Here is a 16,634-nt window from a genome sequence, read left to right as displayed (position 1 = left end):
CTGCAAAACGCCTTTCCCCTCTTCCTCCCAAAAACAAGACAAACCAAAACACACCACATACATAGCAAAGTGAGTCCTAGTCACCTAGATTTGCCACCAAAAGTGCTTGGAACAGGCGTGTGGTTTTGCTTTGTGCCCTTCCATGCCCTGTCTGCGTGGCATTGATTTCTCCTCCTTCCTCTTCCAGGTTGGCATGAACGATCTAACACTGGTTAACCTTCATCTGGCCCTGTTGCCCTCAGCAGGGGAAAATATCGGGAAGAACCACGACAGCCACAAACTGGCAGCCTTTGCACAGACATTGCAGGAGACTCTGAAAGGTAGGGTAGATTTTTTTCCTGCCAGCTATCACACGTATGTCGACCGGTTTATCTAATCAAAAGGAATTTAAAAAAAAAATGAAATCTATCCCAGTGCAATCCTCATCAGCCTTGCAATTGTCTTTATTGGTATTCAGATTTGAATGATGCACAGTGTGGCAAATGTACTTTTCCCTTGCTCATTGTCTTATAGCCTTGCCTAATTAAGACAAACAGCACAGGGCTTCCTACTGTCTCTGACACCATTTTTTCAAATAAAGTTCCTTCTGATTTTACACTAGTATAAGAGCAAGTTTAGCTGGAAAACAACAACAACCACCAGTGTTAAGACTCTATTTTAAGTGCTTTGTGGAAATAACACCTACCTGATATCAGAACAAAGCTTAATGGTATTTTTCCAAAGAAAAAGTTTCTATATATTTACTTTCTGGACATTTGCAGCACTCTTTATAAAATTCAATGCAAATCAGGAGATGGATGCTAATGAGAAAAGAGACGAAATCCTGCTTTGGTATCTGGGTGCAATATGCACAATAATTCTGATGATTTCCAATAAGTTGCTCTGGTTTTACACCAGTATAAGGGACACCAGAATTTAGATCTGAGCTTGACCAATATAGTAGGCAGCTGAATTTCTTTACCTCATTTCTGAGAATTTGCTTCTTACTTTGAAGCTTGCAAATTAAATTCAATTTCCTATGGAGCAGAACAGCATGTTTCAGATTCTAAATGTTGCTGGTCTTGTGTTAGGAATAGAAAAATCTAGCCCTTCATTTACTGCTTAACCAAACATGCAAAAGGGTTACAAGGTTACATACGTGATGATTTTCAGCTTGGCTCTATTTAGCAAGGTTGATCACTTGACAGCTTTAATATCCCTCTTGTATAACACAAGGTATTTGCAGTTTTTATGCATGTTCTATTGTTTTTCCGTTTGAGCTGCAAGGAGTCAGTCAGAGCTATTTTTAAGTGCTACTGATTTAAGTATTTGTCCACGTACCTTGAAATTGGAAAGGATGGAGGTAAACAAAAGGATCATTTGTTTAATCCCCAAAGGCTGAACTGAGACACAAATAAATGTGTAGCTCTTTGGAAGTCAACCGAGTTGCATTTCCACCATGTCTAAATTTAGACTGTTGGCGTTAGGGCTTCTCTTTATTTCATGTTTTTATTTTCACATGGTAGGCACGTTACTGGAGCATATTTGTTTTTTGGCCTAGTCTTTCACAAAAGAAAAATATTCAGATTCCTCCAAACTTGTGGGATGCAGGTCTTATTTCCTAAACAAGCAGTAGTGCGCACATGTTACTTTGGACTACTGAATTACCCTGCCAAAATGAATGTCATGCTTAAAATTACCACCAACCTTCAATTTCTTCCAAATCAATCCATAAAATATGGGTAACAAGAACTGATTTGCCTGTGGGTACTGCAGTGAATTCGCATTTCTGCTCCCATTTGGCTAACATACGCCTGCTCTGTTATCTTTCATTCTTATGGAGGGGCACGTGAGCATCTGAGGAAATGTGGTTACTATCCACAGTCTCCATATTTCTCCCATCAGACCAGTGGGTCCTGGTTCCTTTCCTCCCCACTTTATTTCCCTCCAGCAGTACTGGAGGGACATGGTGGCTGTCGGCTGCTCATAGCCAACTCCTTGCAGCAGCCCTTCTGCCTTCTCTCAAGAACCCCACCAGTTCGTCAGTGTGGTGACCCTGGCCAGCACACAGATGCTGTTCTGGATGTGCTGGTGGTGCCTGGACCCAGAGACCAGGGTGTTGGCTTTGTCATCTTCTCTTGTCCAGTTTGGCCATATCCCATGGGTTACCAAAGCATCAGGCCTTAGGCTTAGAAGACCTTTGAGCAGTGGTGGAGAGCCTCCTAGCAGCTGATGTACCATCACATCCTTCTTATCACCTGCTTCTCACTCTCTGCAGGAAGGATTTTGGGGTCTAAGAGTCTGTTTAATTCATGAGTGCACTCATTCAAGGCATGAGAAAGTCAGGAAGAGTGTCCTACAGGTGCTTCTTTGGACTGCCACAAAGCAAAGGAGAGTTTCCCGATTCCTGCAGGAAAGCAGATTTCAAGACTGCAGACCTTCTGCAAACACTGAAAGTCCCTCAGCTAATTGTGTTGGCACCACAGTGCTCAGCCACTGCGGCACAGGGATGAGTTAAGGCACCGCTTTGCTTTTCTGGCCGAGAGCCACCTGCAGACACTGCTGAAAGTCGCTGGCGCTTCAGGGAATTTGCAGATGCATTTGCAAACAGACCGGACTTTTTCCTCACCTGAAGAGTTCTTCATTGGCAAGGGCAGGGTTCATTTGAGCTCAATGCATATGAGTGTGTGTGGGAGCACCCCTGACAGATGACGGGACACGCTCCTGTCTGCTGCAGGCTGTGTGCTACCACATCCCACCAGATGGATGCTTTGGGTGCCTGTGGGGCAATAACAGTCTGGGGGTGGAGAGGGACCTTTACAGCAAAAGATGGGTTGGTAAGGGAGCGCTTGCTGCTCTGTGCTGCAGGAGGAGAAGGAGGAACTGATTGCATCAGCTGAGGAGCCTCTGGCTCAGGCAGCCTCTGCTACCCGGTCTTGAGGAGGAGGAACAAGTCCTGCCAATCTCTAGCTTTCATTTCGTCCAAAGCAGGAAAATCACATCACAATACCAGTAGCATTGTCTCCATTTTCTTTTTTCACCCCACCTGATTTTAACTGTGGACATTGTGACTGCTGTTTTCAGTCATTTATCATCCCTCAGTATGGGCAAAGGCATTCATTCTTCTAGACCTTTTTCTAAGTTGGGCCAAAAGGTATTGGGGCTGACCTATGAGACCCCTGAGAGTTGCAGCTACTGCTTGGCAGCTCTGCTCCCTGCCCCAGCTGAGGGACCCAGGAGTGACCGATTAGGTGTGGTCACACACCCAGGAGGATCCAGGCAGGTTTGCTTCTTTCCCTGCTTGATGTCTGTCGAGGGCTGCAGCAGGCAGACGAGACAGGAGGCCACCGTGCATGGCATTGCTGTCGCAGGAGCTGGCAGAGGCAGGAGCAGGGCTGAGAGCGAGCCAGCACAAGGGAAAATTAAGTTGGTGGTTATCTAGAAAATTGCTGTTGCCTGCTTTCCCTGCTTAGCACAGGGCTGCCCAGCCTTTTTCTCAGTGATTCGCAATCACAGGTAGCTCCAGAAGGATCTGTGAAGGGGGACCAGAAGCAATCCTTTCCTTCCCCAATGGCAAATTGGGTCTCGGCTTCTTTAACACACCCCAGACTGTTCCATCTGGCAACTTTACGCTGCCTTTTGATTTTATGCTTAGTTATTCTTCATGCAAAAATTTAAGTGGGTGAAGAATACAGTGACTCCCTCCCTGTGCACACAGGAGGCTGACTTCTTACCTCCTTCCAAGCATACATCTGGGTGCTGGCTCTTCTAGCCTGTGCTTTTTCTAAACTGTCCAGAATGGAGCAGTCAGTTAAAATTTTCACTTGTGATTATGGTTTTTTTCATAAGTTTTTCATGCAAGGAAAATAGGCTTGAGGATTTGCTAAAAGAATTGTGGGTACAGATAGGGCAGGGCAGGACAGGGTAGGGTAGGGTACCGTAGGATAGGATAGGATAGGATAGGATAGGATAGGATAGGATAGGATAGGATAGGATAGGATAGGATAGGATAGGATAGGAGAGATTTTGTGTGGGATGAAGATAATGCTGTTAAGATCCCTGCCTCTCTCTCAGTTTGGAGTTTTTGTTTCTTCTAAAGGTGGGAAGGCCACTGTCACAACATTTTATAGAATAATACTGAAACCTTCTGTCATTTCCAATATGATTTGTCACCCGCAAAGGGTGGAGAAACCACAAATAGTTTCACTACTGTTTCATCACCTCTCTGCATCTTAGCAAGCAACATGGTTTGAGTTATTTGGGTGTAAAAGTCATACGCTATAAATTTCACTTCTCTCCTGCCTTTTCCCAATAGTCTGTCAAGCTGTGCAAGACAGGAGTGGAATAGATTTTGTTTCTTGACTTGCACTCCCTCTCCTGGCTAGCTACTTCTACAGCAACAGCACAAAACAAGGTTTACCTGTGAGCACTAGGTATGGTAAAGCAATCCACCCATCTGCCCATCCCTCTCCCTCCACACTTCAGCCCCAGAAAGGAAAGAGCCTACAGAATTGCATAGTTCTCATCTCTGAAGTCAGCTTTGGGATAATTTTTCGTGCTTTTGTGCCTCCTTTTAGCATCTTACTCCTTCTCCAGGACCAAGCTGCAGTGCAGCAACATCTCTGATGAGCTATCAGCATTCTTGAGATTATCTTAGCAAATAATAATATTAATAACATTTCTGGCAGTGGTTTTAAATGGGCACTGGGACGTGTGCATTGTCCTCTTACACCAGTGCAGAACTTTGGATATCTCCATCTGCAGCTGTGGATCTAGGAGAGCACATATTGTGGATATGAAATTAGGGTACAGAGTTTCCTTTCTCACCTCATTAGGGTTAGAAATAAAATTCTATTTACATGAAGACAGGTTTTTTTTTATGAGCATTTCAAGTCATTCCCTTCATTTCTTTGAAAGTCTAGGCCTAAACAAAGTCCAAGACATCGCAAGTTCAGTAGTATCCCTTCAGTCAGGCAGGCAGAGGAAAGCTTCTGTAGTCAGGGAGTATCTGTGTGGTTTGTGAACACATCTTCTGTCATCAGGCTTGGAGGCTGCTCCCCAGGCTTGTTCTTTGGGATTTCTTAAATGCACAGGGTTAAAACAAGCACTGTACTTTTGGGACTCGGCTTATGCCAGCATAAGGCTGTGTCTTCCTGGATCCTCACAAAAGTGTCCTTGAATCTTACATCAATCTATAAAAAGACAATGTTAGGACAAGTTAAAGCTAATATATGTTTCTTGCAGAAACAAACCAAAACAAGACGTTTACAAACTTACAGATTTCTAAAAACCTATAAGACCAGAACTGCTTGTTTTTGAGTTTGTCACTATCAGTGAATAGCAAGCAAAGGATGCCAATATAAGTGAGATTATATTTAAAAACAAGAATGCAGTATGTACTGGGTCTTTTTTGTTGTCATGAAGAGAATGGTCATGAGTAAACAGCCGGTGAAAAATGCTTTTAACAGCATTTCTTTCAGGAGTTCAGAGCAGTCGGTTTTGCTTCTCAGTATTTGTATTTTTCCTCCTCCCATTTATCCTCTCTCCCTCTTGTAGATAAGCAATAGATGTCCATTCCTCCCATTCATTTCTATCTTTCCTGCTTTCTAGGAGAAAAAGATGTAATAATACTCGGAGATTTTAACCAGGCCCCAGACAGCAGCGACCATGACATCCTGAGAAAGGAGAAGTTTCATCACCTGGTCCCTTCCAGCACCTTCACCAACATCAGCACGAAGAACCCACAAGGGTCCAAGTCACTAGATAACATCTGGATCAGTCGGAGCTTGAAAAAGGTTTTCACAGGTAGAGTTGCTTTTTAGTGAAGTCGTGTAATGTTTAGTTAGGTTAGTGTTGTGTGCCAAATGTGGGCAATATTATTCATCATCCTCTCTGTGATTCTTTTTCACGCAGGCCACTGGGCTGTTGTGCGAGAAGGTCTCACAAACCCATGGATCCCCGATAACTGGTCCTGGGGTGGGGTGGCTTCGGACCACTGCCCTGTGCTTGCTGAGTTTTACCTGGAAAAGGACTGGAACAAGAAGGATGTGACGAGGAACGGAAATGGGGTGACGGTCGAACGCAACGACTCCCACACTAAGCACGAACGATGACGTGAACTTGAGGGTGTCTTTTCTGCTCGCCATGGAGCAGTCGAAGGCTCTGTTTGCTCATGGCTCCACGGAGCAGGACTGCCTCTTCTTCTCTCTTCTTCCCACTCTCCTCCCCATGCCTAGAAAGCATCAGCACTTGATTTTGATGCCCCTGGCTTTGTGCCCCTCCTGGACAATTGTGGGGTGTCTGACGGCAGCAAAGCAATCTGCAGCTTTTTCTGGGGACACACAGTGGACATTTCTATGCCTGGAGATTTCGATGAGAATTGTACAGAAAATAAAGTGTACTTTTAATACTGTACAGGATCTTTGCTAAAATGCAGCCAGGCGGGGCTTTTCTGTGAGGGTGGATGGTGGGGGGGGTGATGCTGATTTTCCATTGCCTCCTTGTAAACTGAGGGAATAAGACAGTCCCCAAAAAGACAGACACTGTGGAAATTCTTGGCAAGTCGCAAATGCCGTTCAGCACTTGCAAAAGCTGCCAGAGCTGGTCTCTACGTGATCTGAAATGAGGCCTGAGTGCTCCCTCCAGCCCAGCCCAGAGAAGGCCTGTTCCCCCACAGCCCCATGTGGTGGTGGGTGCCTCTTGTCCTCCTCTTCCTCTCTCCTTATGCTCCTGGCAGGGTGTATTTTGCTCCAGAAAGACTTCCTGAAGCTTGGCTTTTGCTCTTGGTTCAGTATGCAGCACACAGTGTTGGTTTTTTTCCTTCATACTGGCTCTAGGGAGCTGGGAAACCACCAGTTCATCCCTTGGCAGAAGCTGGTCCATTTCTTCAGAGCCTGATGCTTTGCACCATATTGGGGATCTCACAGGAGCAGTCCTTATCCTCTGGCTCTGTAACTAGCACTGCAGCTGGAGCAAGGAAGAATGATCGAGGAGATGTAGCCCTAAATCTTTCTCTAGGAGTGTTAGGAGCAGGGCTCTGCATTGAGAAGAAATAGGTCATACTTGACCTAGAAGGGAAACCTATAATGAGAGGAAAAAGGCAATTCAGCATCTGCGGAAGAAAGAGGATGAGTGTGAAAGGCACTGAGCAGCCCGCTACCCCAGTGCCTTCTGCTCTGGGCTGCAGATGACCACACATTCTGCTGCTGGGTGGACAGGAAAGCTCTCTGGAACGACTCATTGGGCTCTAAAAGAAAAACTGCTCCTCACAGAGGTGACGCAGCAAGGGAGATGATGTAACTGAGGGAGTTACAGCAAAACAAGCTAATATTCTTATAGTATTTCCATTAGCATAACTTTCTGAAATGTTGTCTCATTTCAGGTAGGAACAACTGAATAAATTCCCATGAGAAGACACACGCTTGAATAGTTCAAACATTTTTTCTGACTATATGCAAAACCAAACCTGGAACAAGGTGGAATAGCCTGGGTGTGACTCTCCTCTCAGGCTGAGGGAGGTTTCATTGGCATTTCAAGTGTTTAAGCAAATGATGAAGAGTTCAGAGTACCAAATCAAAAATGCATCTTTGCTTACTCAGCATTGCCCATTGAAAATGGGAGGTGTAAGTATTTGTCCTGGGCCATTAAAGAAGCCCACAGGAGAGCTTGGCCTCAGCTTTCATTTTGGATCCTTGCTGCTGCTGTGTAGTCCTTTTCCAGCAGGCATGATTTTGCTAACCACCACCACCTCACCCCACCCCACCCTTAATTTGTGCAACACCAAATATCCGAGCAACTCTTACTGGACCACTGCAAACTATAGATGAAGTTGAAACAGAGTTGCCTTAGTCAAATGAATATCACATGAGGTAGACAGTAGTAAAATCCCCAAGAACATGCTTGCTTGCTGTCTTGCACCATCTAGTGTTTGGCAATGTTTTCCCCAGTATAACATTCTTGAAGGCTGAAATGACTTAACAGCTCTAGAAAAACTGCTTGAGAGGACCATACATTATTTAATCTCCTTCAGGAACAGATAAATGCAGAAGCACCAGAGCCTGAAGAAGCACCTGCAGTCTTCTGTGTGGGTGGTGGTTTGCAAGCAGCAGTGCTTTGGCTGATGAGTTGCTGATTAGCACGGGCTGCTGGTAGGGAAGAGGAGCTGAGCCATTCCTGTAACCCATGTGTGAGCTGTAGGAAAGATTAACAAGTCTGGTCTGTAATCGGGGGATTGCTCTAACCAGCCTGCTGGGAGCTCTAAAAAGGCAATAATTTGGTGAATAGAAAGATGTCTTGGAGTAAGATGGGTCCTACAGGGTCAGAGGGAGGAGTATAGAGGAGTTTGATGTCTACTGGTGGAGTTCTGCCCTGCATGAAGCATCAGAACAACGTATGTGTCCAGTTACTTCATGTTGGTAAGGAGCAGTACCTGACCACCTTGATATTTTTGCTGGTTTTAAAAAGCTTGCTTTGCTTTTTGTGTGCGACATCCTCGGAGGACGATGAGGTGGTTGTGAGCCTGATGGATTCTGGAGTTCCTGAGACTGTTTGTCATGTTATGCTGGTTCAAAAGTGAAGTGGCGACTGGTTTCCTCCTGTGACTGTGCGAGCAAACCTGAATAGCAATTTTATTTCAAGATGCTTATTGTAGAAGCAAGGCTAGCTCAGCTTTTTGTGGCTGTACTGCAATGGCAGTGCCAAGGGAGGCAGTAGTGATGGAGGTGGCATAAAACAGTGAGTCTATCTTGCAAAAGGCCTGATATAGGCTCTACACCTTGCATGTTTTGAGCTCCCCTCAGTAGCCCAAATTTAGTGAGGCTGGGTCTTGCCTCATAAGTAACATCACCAGCGGTTACACCCTGATTTGGTCCAGGTATATATTTTTTTTTCTGAAGTACAGCCACTTCTGGAAGGCAATTCAGCTCACCAGTGCACAGCAAAGGGTGGTGGAGCAATTCTCTACCCATTGCACATGAAGCCTGGCTGCTTTCTTACAACTAAGCACTACCTCTTGTCTCCTCCTGACATGTGCCAGCCCCAGACCTTCACGGCCAGGTGACGTGTTGCCAGTTGATGCACAGCCTGTGGTGGCTGTGACTGGTGAGGCCCTGCAGCGGTGGCTTCTGCAGGGGACCTCTGTTCTCATCATGGCAGCCTCTGAGAGGTGGCTCCTGGTGGGGCACAGCTGAGTTTTCAGGTTGAGTTTCTGCCTTGTAGCGCCTGATGGAATAAGAGCTTAAAGCTGTGCCTCCCTCACTGAGGGGGCCATATCTGCTGTTTGGCTTCTCCTTTTTGCTCACCGTGGCAAAGGCTTTTAAGATATCCATAGCCAAATTATTCTCCTTTCCTATTTGCTCTGACCTGTTTGCTTCAGGGCAAAACCTCTGCTTTATCCTGTGGGATTGTTAGGAGGATTTATTTGGCAAAAGTCCATTTGGTCACTTGGCTTTGCGGTGTCATACCAAGCGGTGATGCATATGGGCTAAAAAAAAAAAGGAGTTACGATGCAGGAGGAGTATCATGGAGAGCTGCTAAAAACCTCTGTGGAGCTAAACACAACTAAATAATTGTCCTGGAAATGAACTTTCAAGAACCAGGCCATGGCAGCAGGGGGTTGAATGAATCCTAGAGCAGCACAGATAGAAGCTTGATTGCAGGAGGTAACCAGCCTTGGTCTAGTCACTCTTGAGCCTTTGTGGGAATTGATGCTCAGTGTTCTTAGAAAAGGACAGAAAAGGGTCAGCCAGGGGATTTCAAGGTTTTCCTAGACATTTAAATGCCTTCTTTTGAGAATGAGTTATTTTTTTGTCTTTATAACTAGTGCCTTGAAGGACCATGCTGGGCACCAGCAGGAGCTGGATGCAATGGGAAGCAGAGCCTCTGGTGCAGCAGCTGCTGTTGCTTGGGGGCACTTGAGATTGTAAATTCAAGCACTGAGGAAATTGGGTGGAAGTATCCCATATTTGGGGTTTGAGCTTTTCCATAGCTGCAGGGAGCAAGTCAAAGCCATGCAGGCATTCCCAGCCTTTAACTTTTCAGATTTCACACTTTCATGCAGAGTTTCTAGATTGGGGAAAAACTTCTTTGGAGGCTTGTGTTAGTTTGCTTTTCTGAAGCAAAACAGAAAGCTCTCCCCTGTGTGACGAGTCACATCAACTACGAAGCAGGGTTCTTGTGGGAAAAACAGCCTGCAGCAGCTTTTTTCGTCCTCGGGAGAGTTGCAGCAGCGACTCTGTGAATCCGCCATTCTCAGGGATGACAGAAGCACCTTGCCAGCAGGCTGCACAACTCTCACTGTCACCACCCAGCAGTTCCGGGCTGTGTCCCACATCCTGCAGCACAGGACATGACTGCAGTTACAGATGGAGCCCTTGGCTGCTCACCCCGGCCTGTGCTGCTGCTCATCCACATGGGTTTGGGCTGGGTTTCCTCCCTCTCCTTAAAACACTTTAGGAGATAATAAAGCTTAAGAGCTTGTAACTTTGGAGCCACTGAGAACGTGCCTTGTAGGAGGGAATGGCAGGTACCCTCCCATAGGTGTTTCCACAATGCTTTCATTGTTCCCAGCAACATGGTGGCTGCTGCCAGTTGCTGCATGGGTGATAAGGACTGTGAGGAGGTTGTGACTCTGCAATCAGGTGCCTCTTAAGAGTGACCACATGTATATAGGACAGTATATAATGTAAAGGCACATGCACTTTCAAGCAGACCTTTTTATCATCAGGTTATGAGATGCTTGTTTGTTTCATGTTTAGGTTTTATGTCTTGAGTCATTTTTACATCCATACCTAGAAGTTAAAAAGCTCCTGTGTAGGATCAAAGTAACTAAAATTATTTACTCCAGAGTACCCATGGTTACGTGAACAATTAGGAAATATGTGGTTGCGCGACCCTTCAATGAGTCATCGTTCTGGCCATCTTGTAACCCTGCATGATGAGATACTCCCAGTCTGAGGGACATCCAAAGATGCCTCTTTATTGGCTGTGAGCACAGGCCTTGTTTGAAAAGAAAATAAAATGGAATGTGCACAGACCTGAATTGCAATATTGCTCAGACTTTGAGTGAAGAGATAGCACAAGGAGCATCAGCACTGAGCTCTCACTGAAGTTTCCCACCAGTTTTTAGGGAGTGGCCTTCAAAGAAGCTCTTGCTTCTCCAGACTGACCCTTCAGACCTTGTTCATCCCTGGGCATGCTGGTAGACAAGAGCGACTGCCTTGCAGCTGGATGGTTACTTTACCTCTCTTCTTTTATTGTTTGAGGTTATCAGCCCACTCCCCTGATGATCACTCCCAGTATACGCAAGGCTGGGCACCTTGGTACTCTTGTTTAGTCTCGCTTAACCTGATTGTTTTAACTCTAGGTCATTACTCATTTTCCTAGTAATTCTGTGGTCATGCTACTCTTCCCCTTTACATGTGATGTATCTTCAGCTGCTTTAAAGTGAAATCTTATCCTCCATGGAATGCTCCCTTGGGTCAGGAAGGTGCTGGAGGAGAAGCGGTTGTGCTAGGTTTCCTCCCTGTGCCTGGAGGGATGTGTGGAGCTGTTTGTGGAAACCCAAAGGGTGGCAATACTGGTCAGCTTGTACACACTGTGCTTTTCCCTGCCTGTCCCCCGTGGGACAGAGAGAGTAGTGAGTATCCTTGTAGCACTACGTTTTGCTTTATGCTTAGAAATAAGCATTAGTGGGATCCACCATTGCAGCTTTCTTTCTGCAGCGGGAAGGTAGCGACGTAACGGGCAGGACCCTGGATCGGGAAGGTGTGACCAGAGCTACACCTAACCATGTCTTTTACTTCAAAACAGAAGGAAAAATATTTATTTTACTCTTGGGATAGTTGAATACCTATGAATGAGCCTCAAAGACTCCAGGAGTGTGGAGGGAGATGCGTGAGAGATGGTCAATGCACAGTGGGTGGGGGGAAATTGGGAGCATCCCAATGGACAGTCAGGAATGGTGCAGGAGCTCTCTAAGTGATGCACGTCTAGGACATAGCTGGAACACAGAGGTTCCTAAGGAGAAGGGTGCAGAAATGTCTGAGAAAGGATGCTGGGATATGGAGGACTGTGGGGCAGAAAGGGGCTGGGAAAGGACAGAGGATGGAGATGGGAGGGTAGATGGAGAAGACAATCAGAGATGGAGGCTTCTCCACATCGTCCCGTGTGTCTGGTGATAAATCTTGCGCAAACCTGGAAAAGCTTGTTTTCTGAAAGCTGTAAAGGAAGATCAAAAATACAGGGGACCTCAGCTTGAAAATATTGCTAGATAGGAGAGGAAGGAGAAGAGGTTGACTCATAGATCACGTAGGGATTTTTCTGGTGGGTGGGAGTGAATTGACTGACTTTGTAGGCTCAAAGATGGATGATGTGGTAGTGAACGTATTCTTGAGGTAAAAAGGAAGGTGAAGGACTGGGATTAAATAAACACAGTCTGAAGGATGAGTGCTAGAGCCCAGGACAAAATCCAAGCAGGAGAAACCAGCAAGTAAGCTGGAGGAGACAGCCTGATGTGTCTCTTGTTTGGGGTGGGAATTGGGCCCTAATGTATAATATATACATGAGACCCTCCAAGTGCAGGTTTCTGGGAACTGCTGTGACAGGGTCTGAACGTGATCCCAGCCCTGCTGCATTTAGAGGAGCTGTGCAGGGGGGCTGCTGTTGGCCTGTGCCCTCTGGTTCTCCTCCAAAGCCCCACAGCATTGCACAGGCCAGCAGAAAGGGTCCCTGCGGGGAGGTGTCCGCCCTGCTCCGACCCTGTGGCACCAGAGGAGTTCCGTGGCCTGGAGCCACCCCCCTGACACCAGCCATGTTTCTCCCACTACAGTGTTTTCTTAGGAATTGGTTTTTTTCCTCTTTAAAATCTTGTCTGTCCAACCAGGACCTGCTCGCTTGTGTGAGGCCTGGCTCTGTGGGCTCCATCCATGTTCTTTCCTCCTTTGTATGGTGGCCAGCACGGTTCTAACTTCAGCCTTGGTTTCTGCATTATCTAAACAGCTAAAATAATGCTGTACTTTGCCCTCCATGTCCATAGACACTTTGGGAAAAGGAGCTTAAAGTGTCTTGGAGGCACTATGTGATTAGGGAAGATAAAAAGCATTTCAGCAGCAGCATAAGGAATTCATTTAGACAGCTTTAATGGGAAGGGCATGGCTGTGCCTTGAAAGGCAACCGTGATGGCATATTTTTTATTATCAAATCATTGTAAACGAATGGCTTTAAAATCCAATATCTAGATTTTCCGGATTTAATCTAATATAGACTTTCAGTTGTGAAAAGTCCATAATTACATTAGATAAAATTGATCAGTGAAGCCAAAATGGATTCTCCCCTCTATATATTAAAGATACATAATCTCATTTTTAACTGCATATTGAAAAGAACTCAAGTCCTTCATTTGGTGCTAATGTACTATGAAAATTATTAAGAGACTTTTAAATGAACACTTCCTTTAAAAAAAATTTGGTCAGGCAGTTTCCTTTTGCCTTTTTTTTTTTTGGCTTGGACAGTGTCTCTCTCAACTTCCACCCTGATTCTGTGCATGGTCAGGCTTCCAGCCTGCTTTCTAATGTAAATGATTTCCAGCTTTCCCTCCTTGCCATGCAGGCAGGAGCGTCACTGAGACCCTTGGTGCTTGAGTTGCTCCTGAACCTGCTTGCAGGGCATCCAGCTTCACAAACCTGGCACTTGAGTGCAGAGGAAAGGATTCTGGAGTTGCAGAAATCGTGCAGATCACCTGTAACAAATGTGACATTTATTTATTCAGTATTGAAATATACCTCCCCACCAAAGCTCGAACATTGTGTTTCATGATGCTGACACTGTAGAAGGGGTATCTGGGATGCAATGGGTGAGGGAGAACAGTGGTGATTTGGGAGCTTGCAGAGGGGAGAAATTTCAGGCTGAGTTTTCCGAACTAGCTAGCAAGGGAAGGGGGAATGCGAGGCAATAATAATTTAACTGTCTTGCAAGGCACATTAGCTAATGACTTTTAAAGTATTGCTATAAAAAAGAACCCACAGACCTTAAATGTTATCCTTACTTACACATGAGGCAGCTGAACCATAAGAAGATGAGAGGACTCCCTGGAGATAAGCAAGCACATTTTATAATATGAGAGGAGACCAGGAGCCCTGAAATGAAGCAGCAGGCGAGAGGGAGGTGGATCAAAGTGTTAAAGCATAACATTTGGAGTTGCCTTTTCCCGCATGGATGTTGCTGAGAAATGCATCGCAGCCAAGTGGCTCCAATGCTGCTGCAGACCATATCATAGGAAAAGGACAGAGCAGAGTGAGCTGTACCCAATATAAGACTTCAAAAGCCCCTTCATAACTTCAACCTCAAGTGATGTTTTTCAAAACTGTGTCAGAAAACCATCGCTTCCATGCACAGCTTGGGATGTGCAACTAGCTGAAGAGGCAATGCCATCAAGAGTAACTCTCACACACAGCCATGATATAAGACTTCAGTACTCCCATCTCTGTCATTCTTTCATTTATCTTTATTTGTGAAAGTTGTATAAAACACCTTTTAAAATTGGTCTGGTGAAATGGGGAGGCTTTTCCAATGTTGATCAGGTTTCTGTATAGGAATAACACCGAAGTAGCAACATGTGGATACACAGCAAATCAACTGAGCCAGACTGCTCGGAAAGGCTGTCATCATATCACTGACATCCTGAAACTGTGTGACATGAGCTCATGTGCACTGCTGTCTATATGCTTCATTACAGAACTTCAGTATCATGACTTAGTAACCAGCCTCTTCACAGTGGAAAAATTGAGGAAAATTTACAAAAGCTACACTTCAAAATTTTAAACACTTTTACAAAGGAGGAATGACAAATCTGATGCCGAAAACAGAAGCTGACATCTTTATCTATGGCTACAGTATTACTTTGATATGGACCACTTCCAGACTCGAACCTTGCACAACAAAAATCTATTTCTAGAGCAGAAACAGAACAGAAAAGAAGTTAAATGGCACCCACTGCTTTGGAGAAAATGTGACAGTTCTTAGAGTAAAGCAAAAATCCCTGTAGTAGCGTTTAGGGCTACAAAGTGGTAGAAGAGTCAACTGGCTGATGGACAACGGGCTGTAGGAACTGTATTTTGTGGCAAAGCAGGGTGACTAGCACTGTCTCCTGGTTTCAAGGACACATTATGTACATACACAGATTATAAGATATTACTACGGGGCGGGGAGGGAAAAGCACTTTGCTTATGTAGAAGTCACTGGGGGAAGGCAAGTATCTCTCCTGTAAGGGGGGCAAAAAAATAAGTTCAAAATTGTCCCTTTCAGAAAGGACTGGCCCTTTCACATACCCTGGGTCAGCAAAGTGAGCCAGATTATTTCATGGTGGGTGTAGCTCAAATCATCTCCACCTGATCTACTCCAAAACCAGCTTTTGACTGCAATCTTTGGCTTGACCTCAGCCGTGTGTAGCTTTCTCGCTGCTTCTGGCAAAGCAACCAAAGCCTGGAGCATGTGGGTGCGTGACTGCAAATGATTCCTGTCAGGCCGCTGCAACACCACGTCTGCACAGTGCAGCTCTAAAAGTTGGGCAGCCAAAGTTACCAGTGACCAAACTAGACAGCCTGAGGGAGATAAAAATTACTTTTATTTTAGCATGCAGAGGCTGAAAGGCTTTCAGCTCATGTAGAATTTTGACAATACAAAATTAAGGCTGCTGTGAGCAGTTCTTGGTCCCTGCCTTGGAAGTAACCGAATTTAGTAAATTTATGCTTGTTGAGTGCATTTTCTTTTTTGAAGCAGTCAGCCAGCCACTGCAAATGCACCTGCACTCCTATGTAAAAAGAAGCTGCTTTCATGGGATTATTCAAAAACCTTACGACCAACTTAGAGCTTTTCCTCACAGATTTTCCTATGGATCATAAAACCCATCCTCAACACTTTGCTGCAATGGCTGATAACGTCCTGGGTGGGAGAGTTATTCCATCAGTTTCATTAAAGAACAGGATAAGCAGGGAGGGGATTCCAGGGCTCAGGTTCCTTGCAAATGTGGTGTGGAGGAAACCTTGGCTTCATCTACTTTCCGTATCCAATACGGGGCCTGTTGCTAGTGGGTCAAGGCAGAAGGGGAAGAAACAGCTGAAGCCCTTTCTGAGGCTCTTGCTTGCTCCTGCCCAGACTCTTCTACCATAGCTGCTTTCCAGGAGTTTGGAGAAGCCCTGGTAAAATGCTGTCTACTAAAAAAACAAAAACAAACCCTTTGTCAGAATACTTAATGCGTGCAAAACTCAATTTGCCTTGATAATTCCATAATACTCTGATATCAGAAAATGTAGTTTATGTAGGAAGCCCTCCTGCGTCATGTAAGCTGTTTCTCATGTGACAGGCCATGGTTCACAGTGAGGTGCCTTCTCTTCTTGGTTCTGGACATAGCACCAGTAGTTAAAATAGAGGTAAGGTTGCTTCAGAGTGTTGCAGCACTTCTGGTGGAACACAGGAATAGGGCACTTGTGTTTCTAGGTTTCCCCCCATTCACATCTTGTTTCTTCAACAAGCTCAAGCTTGCTGTAGCATGGAGGTGCTGCTTCAAAAAGTGACTTGACCCCCTGTAGGCTCAGGTGACCCACAGAAGAAGCTGGGACTGCTTGCTGTGCTGAGTCATGTCCCTGTGTTCCTGAATTTAT

The 16,634-nt window shown here is 45.4% G+C and overlaps 1 protein-coding gene across 1 annotated transcript in view; it reads left to right on the top strand.

Annotated features, from left to right (window-relative positions):
* The window catches only part of EEPD1 (endonuclease/exonuclease/phosphatase family domain containing 1), a gene marked incomplete at its 5' end in the record, with an annotated part of 64,761 nt that extends 58,576 nt beyond the window's left edge, over nucleotides 1-6,185 (top strand). The window contains 3 exons of the mRNA XM_080339302.1: nucleotides 188-320; nucleotides 5,590-5,784; nucleotides 5,893-6,185. Of these exons, the coding sequence (XP_080195428.1) occupies nucleotides 188-320; nucleotides 5,590-5,784; nucleotides 5,893-6,092 (528 nt within the window). The 3' untranslated portion in view covers nucleotides 6,093-6,185. The remainder of the gene's footprint in view (nucleotides 1-187; nucleotides 321-5,589; nucleotides 5,785-5,892) is intronic.
* Nucleotides 6,186-16,634: the final 10,449 nt, after the last annotated feature.

The sequence above is a fragment of the Nesoenas mayeri genome (genome assembly GCF_963082525.1).
Source record: "Nesoenas mayeri genome assembly, chromosome: 2".
In the NCBI taxonomy this organism is placed as follows: Eukaryota; Metazoa; Chordata; class Aves; order Columbiformes; family Columbidae; genus Nesoenas; species Nesoenas mayeri.
This window is presented reverse-complemented; position numbering and strand designations above follow the sequence as displayed.